The 14,126-nt window shown below is 33.5% G+C and overlaps 4 protein-coding genes across 11 annotated transcripts; 2 read left to right on the top strand and 2 right to left on the bottom strand.

Annotated features, from left to right (window-relative positions):
• Positions 1-24: 24 nt before the first annotated feature.
• LOC122567308 (leucine-rich repeat-containing protein 49) lies at positions 25-8,715 on the top strand. 4 transcript variants are annotated; one of them, XM_043725674.1, is made up of 7 exons: positions 25-161; positions 1,989-2,155; positions 2,237-2,875; positions 2,970-4,228; positions 4,290-4,660; positions 4,761-4,997; positions 5,089-5,581. In XM_043725674.1, exons 3-7 carry the CDS (start codon positions 2,328-2,330, stop codon positions 5,290-5,292), a joined length of 2,619 nt encoding a protein of 872 aa, XP_043581609.1. In that variant the 5' UTR covers positions 25-161; positions 1,989-2,155; positions 2,237-2,327; the 3' UTR covers positions 5,293-5,581. The 4 variants fall into 4 exon arrangements, with proteins under 4 accessions (XP_043581609.1, XP_043581606.1, XP_043581607.1 ...); XM_043725671.1 differs by lacking the exon at positions 25-161 and adding an exon at positions 1,479-1,606; XM_043725672.1 differs by lacking the exons at positions 25-161; positions 5,089-5,581 and adding exons at positions 1,629-1,833; positions 8,580-8,715.
• Positions 592-1,356, bottom strand: LOC122567314 (39S ribosomal protein L54, mitochondrial). Of its 2 annotated transcripts, none has more exons than XM_043725683.1 (2): positions 1,135-1,356; positions 592-939 (listed from the first exon to the last, which is right to left on the bottom strand). In XM_043725683.1, the coding sequence occupies exons 1-2, from the start codon at positions 1,220-1,222 to the stop codon at positions 656-658; spliced, it is 372 nt and encodes a 123-aa protein (XP_043581618.1). In that variant the 5' UTR covers positions 1,223-1,356; the 3' UTR covers positions 592-655. The 2 variants fall into 2 exon arrangements, with proteins under 2 accessions (XP_043581618.1, XP_043581619.1); XM_043725684.1 differs by having other exon boundaries at positions 592-936.
• LOC122567311 lies at positions 5,621-13,941 on the bottom strand. 2 transcript variants are annotated; one of them, XM_043725680.1, is made up of 3 exons: positions 13,099-13,941; positions 6,518-7,029; positions 5,621-6,183 (listed from the first exon to the last, which is right to left on the bottom strand). In XM_043725680.1, the coding sequence occupies exons 2-3, from the start codon at positions 6,951-6,953 to the stop codon at positions 5,906-5,908; spliced, it is 714 nt and encodes a 237-aa protein (XP_043581615.1). In that variant the 5' UTR covers positions 6,954-7,029; positions 13,099-13,941; the 3' UTR covers positions 5,621-5,905. The 2 variants fall into 2 exon arrangements, with proteins under 2 accessions (XP_043581615.1, XP_043581614.1); XM_043725679.1 differs by lacking the exon at positions 13,099-13,941 and adding an exon at positions 11,774-11,888.
• On the top strand, positions 9,805-13,105 carry LOC122567309. Of its 3 annotated transcripts, XM_043725675.1 has the most exons (8): positions 9,805-9,854; positions 9,923-9,982; positions 10,215-10,244; positions 10,325-10,372; positions 10,446-10,544; positions 10,644-10,699; positions 10,769-11,853; positions 11,945-13,105. In XM_043725675.1, the coding sequence occupies exons 4-8, from the start codon at positions 10,342-10,344 to the stop codon at positions 12,780-12,782; spliced, it is 2,109 nt and encodes a 702-aa protein (XP_043581610.1). In that variant the 5' UTR covers positions 9,805-9,854; positions 9,923-9,982; positions 10,215-10,244; positions 10,325-10,341; the 3' UTR covers positions 12,783-13,105. The 3 variants fall into 3 exon arrangements, with proteins under 3 accessions (XP_043581610.1, XP_043581611.1, XP_043581612.1); XM_043725676.1 differs by lacking the exons at positions 9,805-9,854; positions 9,923-9,982; positions 10,215-10,244 and having other exon boundaries at positions 10,318-10,372; positions 10,446-10,572; XM_043725677.1 differs by lacking the exons at positions 9,805-9,854; positions 9,923-9,982; positions 10,215-10,244; positions 10,325-10,372 and having other exon boundaries at positions 10,439-10,699; positions 10,837-11,853.
• Positions 13,942-14,126: the final 185 nt, after the last annotated feature.

Raw genomic sequence — 14,126 nt, 5'->3', positions numbered from 1 at the left:
TTTGTCTTTTCGCCTTGTATCGTTGCATATCCTCCACCACTCCACAACTATGTTAAATATGACAGTTCCTTTGTACGAAGAAAACATTATGATGAAGTTAGCGCAAACGTATTCACTGATGTCTAAATCAACGATAACGTGGTGTCAAAGATGCGAAAATTGTAAATATTACATTTGCAAGTATTGTATATAATATTATGGAAAACAATTAGTTTGAACACGATGTCTCAGTATTTCCTCACGTTGCATTACTTATCAGTTGTTTCCGAAGAATTCGCGAATCCGTGATTGTTCTAAATTAAATATTATGAAAGTTGATTTTACTGTCGGATGATACTTTTCCAACAAATTTCGCGCGCAAAAATATCTGATAAAAAGCGTAAATATGTACCATTTATCATTTTACTGTGTTATATAGGAAGTTTATATTATTTACACACTTATGAACACAATCTTAAACATGATACTATAAGATTTATAAGAGTACAGTTCAAAACTCACATAATTTTTATAAATACAGTTTTATTTATATATATACATACATTTCATAAGATTCTAACAATATTTTAATAAAATTATCTGCTACTAAATTATTGTAATGAAAATGAAGAAGATCAAATGAAATATTATTATAGATTTGGAATTTATAAAATTTTTAGAATTGTTTGTTTTTCATGATTTTATTGTTTCTTATCTGTGTCATTTTACGTATATATCTCCAATACTGTTTTGTGTTTGGGTCTAAATCTGCTAATTTCAATGGTTCAGTTCTGATTTTCCACAACCATTCAGGATATTCAGAATCTGGCTTTAATTTTATATCTTCTCCTTCTTTATAAATGTTTGATCCACATACATAATTCAATAATTTATTGACATCTTCTTCAACTGGTAACTCTATTTTTTGTTTAGTTCCTTTTATCTTCTTTTTATCAACTAAAAAATAAAACAATGTATTTATGAAACCATTTGACAAAAATGAATATATAAGTATTTAGAAAAACAAATTTTGTAACAGGAAGTAACAATCTTTGTAAATTAAACAATATAACATATGTGACATAACCTCTATTTTTGATATGAACATAGAATGTTAAACTTATACATAATGATTTTACTAAAATGTATTTTTACCTGCATAATTTTTCACTTGTATCGTATATTGTATTGCAATAATATTTTCTGTAATTCTAGGTAATCGCAAAATAGATAAGAGAGACATGGTATTAACCACGATGATATAAACGAGTATCGACACTCATATGTCGAAAGCATTGAAGAAATCGTTCGAAAATTGAATCATGAAATATCAACATGGAATACAAGGAAGTTCACGTTCTGTGCATGCGTAACATACTATTAATATCTTAGACAGAGACAGAAATACTCTATTCATCTCTGTCTGTCTCGCAAGAACGAGAACTTCGTTATCTTCCATGTTGATTTTTCACGATTAGACACAACTCAATTTTCGGATGGTTTCCCCTAGCGAGTGTCAAAACCTGTTTGTACGATCGTCGTGGCCGCAATTAATGCAGTTACATCTATGATAGTTATTCTTTGCTATAGTTATTTCATTACGCGGAACTTTTAAATGTTGACAACGGTAATAAATCAAATGCGCAATGACAAACAATAATCGTTAGGCTTATGTTAGACTTAGTTTTACCACGATTTAATAAAAAATCCTTAGTAACTAACTATAGACTATGACCATATCAATATTCTTTTAAATGATTCAAATTAATTTTATGATTCTGTGGAACAATATACTAACTTATTCATTTATGTTTCGGTTATGTAATGCCAGTAAGCAGCGATAGAGTAACGCGGGTAGGTTTTATCGTAAAATGATAGAGCATATTGCATATCTCATAAAGAACGATTTTTAATTCATACCTTTATCTTTACATTAATTTTCTCTTTACATCATATCTCTTTTGATTTATATTATAGGATAATTGAAATAATGTTATTTAATGTTTTAGTCAAAAACAGTAGGTTTTGCTATAAAAGGAATTAAAGGAGAACCAATAGCTAGTCATACAGAAAATCAAGAAAACAATAATTTCTTGACAATTGCTCCTGCTTTACCTATTTTACCTGGAGCTCCTATACCACCAAAGTTATTTAAACGCCGTTATAATTTATTCAGGTATTTACTTTTTAATTAAAAATTATTTATGACTTTGGTATTAAAAATGTTTAAAGCTTTGTATATAAGTTTTACATATAGTCCAACAGATTCTCCATTTAACATAGAACATGATAAGATCGATGGTTCTAATGCAGTTACTTTACAATGGACAAGCGAAGGGAAGACTGTCATGGCAACAAGAACATCTGCAGAAAAAGAGAAAAGTCCTGACAGAATATGTCTTGATAGACGAGGACTTACCTCTTTTCCAAACATAATTGGGGAGCCACGTTTACGTTTATTATCTCTTCAACATAATCTTCTTACAAAGATTGAAAACTGTAATTTCTCTCAGTTAACAAAATTGGTGTTTCTTGATCTGTATGATAATCAAATTGAAAGAATATGTAATTTTGAAATATTAGAGAATTTAAGAGTATTATTGATTGGAAAGAATAGAATAAAAAGAATTGAAGGATTAAAGCAACTTTCTAAACTGGAAGTTTTAGACCTACATGGCAATCAAATTGTACAAATTTCGGATTTAAATAATCTTGTATCCTTAAAAGTATTAAATTTAGCTGGAAATAATATTAAAACAATAGGATACCATGATTTTCAAGGTTTAGCATCATTAAAAGAATTAAACCTCAGGCGTAATAAAATTAAAAAATTATTAGGTTTTGATGAAACACCACAACTGCAAAAATTATATTTAAGCAATAATGATATTTACAAGTAAGCATTTTATAATCATATATAAAAGATATGATGCATGATGTAGTTATAGCAATACACTTGATAATTATATGTTGAATATTATATATTTTAGAATTGAAGATATAGGAAATCTTGTTAAAGCGTTACAGCTTAGAGAAATAACAATTGATGGAAATCCTGTAACATTGAATGGGGATTATGTTTCTTTCCTTGTATCATATCTACCAAATTTACAATTTTTATCAGCTATGCCAATCACTGAACAAATCCGAAGAGCTGCTGTGGCATGGAGAACAACGAAGGAACAAAGTAATTCAACCTTTTTAAACCTTAGTGCACAAGTTTGTATGAATGCTCGAAGAGAGGAAATTATATCAAATGCTAAAATAAGTTGGGAACTTCTCAGATGTCATTCCAGATCATCCACAAATAATAGCAATAATAAAAACAATATTCGAAATAGTAATATTAATACAGTGCAAATTCAGAAATCAAATAAATTCAATATATTAAAACCTAAGAACTTAGAAAAAGTAAAGTCGAAAGGTTTTGGGAGTTTAACATCTATAAATGAAAATATAGAGGCAACAAAGATAAATATAAAGAAAAGAAGTAATTCTAGCGATAATTTATTTCGATTAAAAGATACAACTAAAGCATATCCACTAGAATTTAAACTTCCACCAATTTTAGATTCTATTGTAGATAGTTTAATAAACAATAAATTTGGTGAGAAAATAAAAAAAGATTTAACAAAGACGAAAACCGAAAGCGACACTGAGAGTACATCAAATAGTGATTCAGAGACTCTAGAAGGTCATGAAAATTTGCAAAGTTGTTTAAACTCTCATTTCTTAAACTCCAATAATTATGCTTCATCACATGATGTTAGTAAAATTGTTAATAATGAAACATTTGATTCCATTAATGTTTTCCCATCATCAGAAATAGCTGATGAAGAGGATGATCAGCCTTATGAAATATTGAAGTCTTCTAAGCTGTTAATGAATGAGAAACAAGATCTATCGAAAATATCTCAAAGTACACAGTTTCACAATCAGCATGGTCTAATTGATTGTCAATCAAAATCAAGCATTGATTCTTCTGGATATTGTTCTTTAAGTTCTAAAACTAATAGCATTGATAGTTGTAAGTCGGTATTGAGTGATCTTAGTACCTCATCTACTACTAAAAATATATTGCAAAAATATAAAAATGTAGAAAAAGACAAGAACAAGGTGAAGAGTGCACAAGGGAAAAAAATAGTATGTTATAAAAGTAATAAAGCAGCAGCTGCTAGAGCTAAGCATAAAGCCGTTACACCACCAAGTCCAATACCATTACAAAATACATTAAAAGAAAGAGAACAAGGTATGAGGCAATTATAATATCTGTATTATGTTATTACTCTTATATCTTTATTATTTTATAGGAGGGGATTATTTAATAGAAATAGTTGGCCGTTGTTTGAATATTTATGGTCAAGGTGCATTACGTTTTATTGATCGACTTTGGGACTCTTCAAAAGCTCAAGACGTTAATATAGTTAAATTTAATTATGTACAGTTTAATGATGTAGCCAAAGTGTTGTGTAAAATAAAAAATAGATTTCCAAATTTAGAACATTTTATGTTCAAGGAAACTAATATTAGCTATCTTGGACAGCTCAATGCATTAGCTGAAGTGCAGGGATTAACAAGTATTCATATAGAAACTGGAAATCCAATTATATCAAAGGATTGGAAAGTTTATGCTATATTTCGGCTAGCTCACTGGGGCTTAAAAATTATTAATGGAAAAGAAGTAATTATTCCTTAACTTTTCTTATAAGTCTGTATAACAATATTAAAAGCCAAGAATTACTCATTCATATTAATAGAATTAATAATTTTTTTTTTCATAGGTCACAAATGAAGAAATTGATTCAGCAAATGAAGAATATGCTGGTCTTGTTGATATTGTGATGTGTTCACTGCCAGAGTCTTTATTACAACCTTTATTACAAAGACTTCATTTAGAAAAAGTGCAAAGGCAAACTGGAGAAATTACTGCCAAACAATTTTTACTTAACAGTGATCCAGCTCTAAGAAGCGTTGTTGCTAAGGAAGCATTGCAATGGAGAAAAGGAAGTGTAACACAGGTAATCAACTATTCGATAAATATTTTTAGGATGAAAAAAAAATTTAAATTCAATTCAATTTGAATTTTTAAATAACTGCTTTTAACTGCAGGAAGATCTTATTTGGAGACACAGAGGAAAAATACATTTACTAAATTTAATAAACCTTACTGTAGATGCAATACAAAAGTTACAACTACTCGAAAACAAATGGCCAAGTATTTTATATGAAATAATTCATACTACCTTGTTTGATTTTTCTGAGATGGACGAATATATGAAACGCTGTAGTAAAACACTCGAAAATGATAAATAACAAGCATATCAGTGTATAATTTATTGTATATAATGTATGAAAAAGAGAGAGACAGGATTGATAAAATTGATTCAAATACTTTTCATAAAATTATGCAGAATTATTGTTAAATAAGCTTACATGATCATATAAATTTGTATGTATTCACAGAATATGTTTCTATGTATTCACATAGATCTATTAGTTTGATACATATAATCTTAGGACATACTATATTTATTTGTTTTCCTGGTTGAACTTTTCTGATATGTTTAAAATATTTGCAATAATAAATGAAAATGGCATAATATTCAAGTTTTATATAATTAAATCTGATTTTATGTAAGAGTTTATTGTAATATTAATATACAATGATGTATCTTATGTATGTATATGTAACAAATTAGAAATTTGTTAATTGGAAAGATATGTATAATTCTTAAAGTAATACTTAAAAAAGAAAGATTTACAAGCACATATAGATTGCATTTCGTAAGAAAATAATTTAAATTTTTGAAAATTGTTCACTTATATCATAATTACTGCCCATAAGTATATGCCAATAAGATTTATCAATTCATAAAAATTCCTATTTACAATAATGAAATGCAATTTCATATAGAACAATCATTCATCACTTTGTTCCAATGATAGATTCTACGCTAAAAGAGATCGTCGATTTCTTCTCCAAACAAGGTGCACTTTTAGCAGCAGAAATATTCTTTTGATCGTTCACAGAGGAAGTAAAATTGTTAAAACTTTTCTTCATCTTACGAGGTTCCGCGACCTGTTCGAACCACGGGATCGTGGAATACATACTTGGGAAGGGTTGTATTTTTTTCGAACCTTCGGATTCTTGTTTGTATTCCTGATTTTGTGACAAACCATTCAATAATGGAGCGTCTGCGGTAACTGTAATAAAAATATGCTATCAATGTACAAAAATACCGAATAAGAAATGCTAATATCATAGCAAATAGTTAATCGACGATAATAAAGTATTATTTACGGTTCTTCAGAGTTTTACGTATGTTAAAAACAGCTGTCGCCATACGTGCGATACTTTTTACGACTACCTATGAATCCTCCTCTTCTTGTAGTTCAAATAATATCAAAGAATACATGTAAAATCAAGGAAGACCATAAAATAGGAAAAGAATAACAATTCAAACGCGAGAAAATTGAAATTAAAGATACGTTTTCTTTCTATTGATTTACTATATAAATACTAACTATAAATACTAACATGCTGCAGGTAAACCATGAATCGTTTTCAATCCATAGAATCCTTGGGTTACGCTAATGCTGGTTTGCGTAAAATGTAACTGATGACGTTGAATATTCTTCCCTCTTCGACAGACTGGTGTTTGATCTGTTTTCAGTAGATACGGCGAAGCAGACGTATCAATCGGGGTGTGACAAACGCTCGAAACGTTTTCACCGAAGAAATTTCCTTGAGCCTGTTGTTGTCTTCTGAGTGCAACTTGAGCGGCCATCACCCGTTGCCTCTCGACCACCAGCAAACAGCAAGGACAACGACAGTCCTTCCACGCACACGATCTTTTGTGACCCTTCAGTCCGGAAATTACACCGTGGTTCCTACATCTAGCGCACTTTGGACTCCTCAAGCGTTGCTCGATTCCGGTATTCACTTGAGTCGAATTACCGCTTTCGGTCTTCATCTTAAATCGTTGTGATACTCCGTACAGAGAGTATATCTTCTTCAAGATTTCCACGAATAATTACTATTTCTTGTTTCTATCGCATAAAATTTATTCGTGGAATATTATAAGAATTATTGTTGGGATTATAGGTTGTGCAGTCTATGTTGGTACAGCATTTCATATTTACAAAGAGATTCAAAAAGTTTCTAATAATCACTAGGTTTATGGATTATCGATTCTTCAGCACGATCGGTTCGTTAATAAATGTGACGAAGTTAAATATTAGCTAGTGACAAAATTCGTGTATATTTCGTACATGGAAGAAATCACGTGAATTTAAACTCGTTCGCCGATATATCTCGCGAAACACCCGTCAATTTCCCTTGTTTCCAGCTTCCTGTAAGATTCTACCCGATGAAACAGTCAGTGTACACTGTTGAATGAGTTATATACATAGTGGAATCTTTTTCCCTCTGTCGAAGGAGGTGTCTCCGCATCTCCTCCTACCAATTCAAAATGTATTTTTAGAGAAGGAACATGTTGGGATTGGCTCGAAACGCGATGTAACTCCGCCACTTTTGTGGACCAGGAGCCAATCGAGGCCAGCTTGGATCTCGTTCTTCTTATTACTGTCAACTTGTATCACCTCGAGAAAAAGGCAAAGATCTTCGTTAAACCCGTACAACTTCTTTGATTACGGCCACCGTGACGGAATCCTACGGATCTTCCGTAAGCAAATAGGCACAGAGAGCGGTTTTATACAAAACGGCTAAGATTTATCGAGCATGACTCCTTGCGGGCAACAGAAATGCGCGTGCTTATTTACCCTTACCGACAAAAACAATTTGAATGAGACGCATCGATTTATCATCGTCCAGATTAAAATAAATGATTCCTGTATTCGTTCATCTTTACGCTTCAAGTATACTATTTCCGAGAATTTAAGAATCGAAATACAACGATTAACAAGTATCGTATTTTGTAATTTATATATCAATTTGTAGAAAAGAAGAAATGGCATATAAAGTTCTGTTTAGTTTCCCTTTGAAACCTAAACCTGACGCTTCCTCTCCATCCGTCAGAGTATATAGATTTTTATCCAAGACAAGGGAAGAACATAACATTCAGGTTTCTCCAGCACTTAACTGCTGCCGGAGTCGAAAGAACACTCATACGTTAAGAAAACATACTCGAAACTAATATTAACTGTGCGTTGGCAACATCCGAGAGGATCGTATTAACGAGCTCTTAAAGCAAGATCACAGAAAGAATGCCATGTGGCCGCAGCTGGCGGTGTGTACCGTTGTTAGCCGAACGTGATTCTCTCTCTTCTATTTTTGCAGTACGGAATAGGACGAAAAGGGGCAGGAAGATTGCACTATCCTTCGCTTCCCGATACTCGAACGATATTATATTTTTAGTTGTAACCGAAAGCGATCTCGTCTTCTTGGACATTCGATGACGTCCCCACGGGTGAACTTTAGTAGCCATTTTCCACGTATAAACTGTAACTCTCAAAAGATTCGTATTCGACTAGTCACTTAAGTGAAGTACCAAGATATAAAATTCGAATGTCGATGAAGGAAAGATCGTTCTCTTAAAAGAACGGTAATGCCTGTTAAAGGAATTTCTTTTTCTTCGCAGACGATGAAAGGAGCGAACGATCGGACAAGTTTAAATTTACATCGACGCCGATAGGCACGCGTGAAACGTACCGAGGAATTTGCCCTAATGAGCGTGGAACGAAGGGGTGTCACTTTAGACGTTTCTCCGTTTTTCCTATCGGACATGGACAGCTTTGCTCGAGGGTGTTGTCAGTACGGCAAATATGTTGACAGGTCATTCAACATCTCCCCATCGTTTGCCCGCGGTGGACCCTCGTTGAAGATGCGTGACTGAAGATGAAGAGATGTTGCACCTCGGAATATCCATAGCTAAGATTGGCCCTCCTCGAGACTGTCCTTGCGAGAACAACGTGCTCAACGAACCAAGAATTTTAACAAGAATTATTAATAACGAGATAAGATGAGAGCGTGAAATAGGTGGAAAAAGAGAGAAAAGAAACGAAAACGTTTTCTCCTAATTCACTTTAGGATTAAAAGTAACTTTAAAACTATTTTAGAATCGTATTAAAAAAAGAAGGGGGAATGGTAAAATTGAAAATCGAGTATCAAAAGTAGGCAATGTTCTTGGCTTTTTGACAACTTTTCGACATTTGCAAGTCGACACACTTTGCATTTGTTCGCGTCCTGGGGGCTGTACGCGAAACACGGTAACCCGAAATCCTGGTATACAAAAATTAATAAATCCATCGATTTAACAATTGCAAAAGTCCCCCACGGTTGAAATTCTCGCGCGTGCCTCTCAAATGCGCGCTCGTCGGAAGTGGAACGAAACGTGTGGGCCTCGAAGTTACAAACATGTTATGTAATTCAAAATTCAAACGATAAATTAAACAAACAAAATATCGCGACAATAAGCAATTAACCTTCCCGAATAGTTCCAAATATATGGTAAAATTTACGTAGCAGCGACGTTACGATATTTTTAACGCGATCGTTCATGAAAAAAGTATAAAACTTCTCGATTTTAAGTATCGTTTCATTCATGTAAGGTAAGATGTGTTGCGAAGATGTATATTCGCACGTTTTAAAGGTATTCTAAGAAGAGTGACTCTGAAATGTAAATAACAATTCAGAAATACAATTCTTGAAAAACTGTATTTATACAACGATAGAATATTTTTAGTTTATTACCGATACTACATTTTTCTGACATAGTTGTAACGCTGGCGAACAACCAGTGATCAAGCTCAATAGCGATGCCCCACTGTACCGATAATTTTGTTTGGTACTTAAGCAAGTTTATCGTGGGTTTCACGGGAATGCTCTTCTTTTACGTGGTTTTCCTGAAAGAAAGGTAACTTTCAGCTAAGGGAGCGAACCGAGAAAGCAAACACAACCATCGTAAAAATACGTGTGTTACAGGGAATACAGTTGCCTATGCAAACCAAGAGCAAGAGAACTCTTACGGCGTAAAGGGGAAAAGTGAGTCACGTTGGTCATACGTGCGAGATTTCTTCCATGATTTTTTCCTGTTATCTTTTCTTTTCTGTCAACTAATAGATAAATGTTCTTATTATGTATATATATGTCTACATACTGATATATGAAACTGATTATAATATCCGAAAGGATATCGCGCATCGTATGACCAGCAATATCATGTGCATAGCATAATCATAAGTTCTAATACTTAGTACTAATTCCTGTCCTTTAGACGTTCAGACAGATGCGACTGCAGAGAAGGGTAAGCATGAAATCAGTCGATAATATTCATTGAAAGACGATATTAAAAATTCGATAAAAATATTATTGTCTTCTATACAGAGCTCGGATCAAAACCTATGCTTGCGGCTGTAAAAAACGTTTGGACATGTAAGGACGTTCTGCCGCAACAGTGATAAGACTTTTTTTCGTATTATTTTAAAAAGTGACATATGGCTTTTAGGGTATAGGACGATTCGGGAATGTTTTCTGGAGAACGACCCAGCTATCGTATCGAAGACCGCATTTGTATTAGGAAAAGACTTTCCTAAAAATGACAATGGTAATTTCGACTTCCCCAGCAAATCGCTGTAAGTCTTACCATCGTGAATGATTTTCACGATTCAACAATTCAGTGATCTCGTGGTTACTTCGATTGCAGACGTATCATCGGTAAATTGCATGTGCTGTGTAACGTTGCTCAATCAGAAAACCAAGGTAAGCGAAAATGTATTGTTCGAGTGGGATGCGATCGTATTAACGACAAGAATTTTTTACGCGAATTAGCTCGCAGAATCAACCACGAGCGTACGAAGAAAACGATTAAGTAGACACTGTATTTATCGCCATTGCAGCGGCCTCGTATGCCCCCGGAAGTTAATGAAAAAAAGAAAGAACAGGCAACATTACGTTCACCTACGCGTTTCTCAACAGGCTATTTCTGATTATTGGAAAATGTGCGATAAATCGGTGCATGGTGAAAATAATATTAACGAGGCTAAACTACATCGAGAAAATACAGGCGGGAAAGAAAAAACCATAAAAATAACTCACGAACATAAAGAAGAAATATCGAAGAAGCATGATAAATATGCGACGGAAGAGATTGAAAAGGATATGGTATTAAAATCAGAATGTAAATCTCCGTATGTTTATCCTAATAAGCCTTGCAGTGATTGCAGTATCTCTCCATTATCTCTACGAATAGCTGAAACTGAACACGAAGAGAACGAAAGTATTAGAAAATCGAGTAGTTTCAAACACATTTGTGACAGTGATACGAAACATTTTTTAATGTACATGCATAAAGATACCTCTAGTGCTTTGGAAAGGAAGAGTAGCTCGCGTAGAACTAGTAAAATCGATACATCGCACGAACGTTCGAAGAAAACTTCGAGTGAAAAATGTTCGCCAAGTGGCACAAGTTCCGGCGATACCACTAATACAGATGACTATATGAATTCAATTTTGTATTACGATATACGTAAAAAATGTGCGTCTACTGCTAAGAAAAAATCATCAAAAAATTGTTTAAAGATTGAAAAGGGCATTGAATTAAAATTGACTCCTGAAGCAGAAATAAAAAATACAGAGAAAATTAGTTCACATCAAGAGTCGGACATTGATGGAATCAAAAGTAACTTTTCGGACAACACGCGGGTGTACTCTTTGAAACAAAAGCAAAAATATAATTCAAAACGTTCTATAAATAAATCGGCTACAAAATTTCAAAAGAAACTTCCATGTCGTAACATTGAAATTAGTTCAGACATGCAACAGAAAGATACTTACCCTGTTTCTTGGTATAAAAATACAGCGTATCAGAGAAAGCTGCCAAAATGTCCTTGTCAGAGTTGTTATTGCGATGCAAAGTTAGTTACGTCACTTTTTAACATTCATCAATACACTGTAATATAATACTAAATTTTATCTCCGTTACCAAAATGCATTTTCTCTTTTCAGAGCACGTAATTATGATGATTCCCGATGGAGTGGCAGTAAAAAACAATCCTACTCATATTTGCAGCCCTATTCCTCGTTTCAACCACGATACGATACGTTATCTATGAATTTGCAACCGCAGAGGAATAATTCTCCATATGAATGTCTGAGAACGAAGAAAAAAATTGATTCAATGGCCGATTATAAATTTTCACCGTCTCATGATACTCGTTCGTCGAAATTCAAACCACAATCGATGCAATATAAAGAGAAACCGACTTTGGTCATCTTCAAAAACAGAAGATCCAATAGATCGAGGAATTCGACGAATTCGTTATATAGTTCTTCGACCACTTCTGCCAGTACTATTAAGAGACCTGTTCACGACAATTTAGTTACGTCTCAACGTTCAACCTATAAATCATCACGTTATACGATGCCTTCGAGTGATCAATATAAGCATAATATGAACAGCGCAAAAATAGATACTACTTCTCCGTTGTCTTCGTCATCAAGCTTATCATCGTCCAAACGATTTCATTCTTGGACGGCATTATCACGAAACGCTGTTTATCATAAACAAGAATCGATTTCTTCCTCTTCGTGCACAGACGTTCACAGATGGAGAAGAAGATACCCGGAAACAAAGAAAAGAACGAGTTCGTATCTTTCATCCACTACCTGTTCTTGTTCGTTGTCATCGCTATCGACATTTAGAGATTATTGTTTAGAGGAATCGGAGAAGGAAGCAAGGCAAATTAAAAAGTCGCGGAGAAAACCAGGATTTCGTGCACAGAAGAAGAAAATAATATACACGGATGAACGTCACGTTAGATGGAATATTAAGAATATGTATTAGGACTAGAAAAGTAAAAGAAAGAAAATGAACAGTTACATGAAAAGCATAGAAAGAAAAGAATTATTGATGTAAGGAGTATATTCTAATCATAGGAACACGTGAAGAAATCACAATCATAATTTATGCCTCGATATTATTTAAATAGAAAGTCCACGCAACAACGTTGGTAAAGTAACATTTGTGGCATGCTCTATTCTTTTAGCAGAACCATCGATAAAGACATAATTCAAGCGTGAACTCGGTTAAATCATAAATTTATCGTGTGACGATGAAACGTAAGCAACAACAGTAACGAGTACACGTAATTGGCAGGTACCGAGTTAGCACTGAAACTCCGTGAATAAATTGGACGTGGTGCAAAGGAGCGACGCGTCCCGTTGGACGTTTGGAAAATCTGAAACTCGATTAATATGCGTCGTGTCCGTAGGTGAAGAGTCTATAAGTAGATCTTCTACGGACACGAACGTCAGTCATATTCATATATTATGTTCTGACCTGGTAGACGAAACCTTCCTTTACGCTAACGAGATATCTGCAATGGTTAACACTATACATACATCAGGCAATGCCACGATATACATCTTTGCCAAATATCTCAACTACAATTTCGTTGTTGTGAAAAAAAGATCAAAGAATTCTTTCGCTTTATTATGTGTAATCGTAGACTTTTGAATGAAGAGATCTTCCTTTTTCTTATTATTCGTAGATAATGTATGTTCGTCTCTTCTATTTGATAAAAATGTATCTTTATAACATTATTGTGATGTATCGTTTTTCATAACTTTTATGAAAGTTAAATAAAATATGCTTACTACTATCATCATAGTTTGTAAAATATGAATCGAAGTTCTTTTTCAAATTAATGATACGAGTTGAGTGATTGTTTAGGTTGAAAAGAATTTCAGAATGACTCTTAACGTCGTATCGATGTCTGTGCATACAAAGTCTTTTTTCCAAAGTTCTCTCGTCTTAATCTACTCGAGAATCTCTCTGAATGGCAGGCTTTGTAAAGGAAACGTCGCAGCTGCGTCCCTTTCGCCTCGTATTTTGCACGCATTCCGATGAAATAAAACGAGAACAGCAAGGGTGCCGACTTCAACCGAGAAGAAATATTTCGAAACGGGATGTTAAATGAGCGAACTGTCCAACTGTCACTCTACCTAGTACCCAGTTTCTTTAGCACTTAACGAAAATATGAGCCAAAATGAATCTATATATTTTCAGTGTTCATGTTACAAATATACGCGTAACACTTGTACGTTAGATATTCTTTGTTAAAAAGACTCTATTCTAAAATTATATTTTCACTCTTATTCATCGCTTTAATTTCGATGAAAAAAGTAG

Source organism: Bombus pyrosoma, linkage group LG5, assembly GCF_014825855.1.
Source record: "Bombus pyrosoma isolate SC7728 linkage group LG5, ASM1482585v1, whole genome shotgun sequence".
NCBI lineage: Eukaryota > Metazoa > Arthropoda > Insecta > Hymenoptera > Apidae > Bombus > Bombus pyrosoma.
Note: the sequence above shows the minus strand (reverse complement) of the source record. Positions and strands in the feature narration are given on the sequence as shown.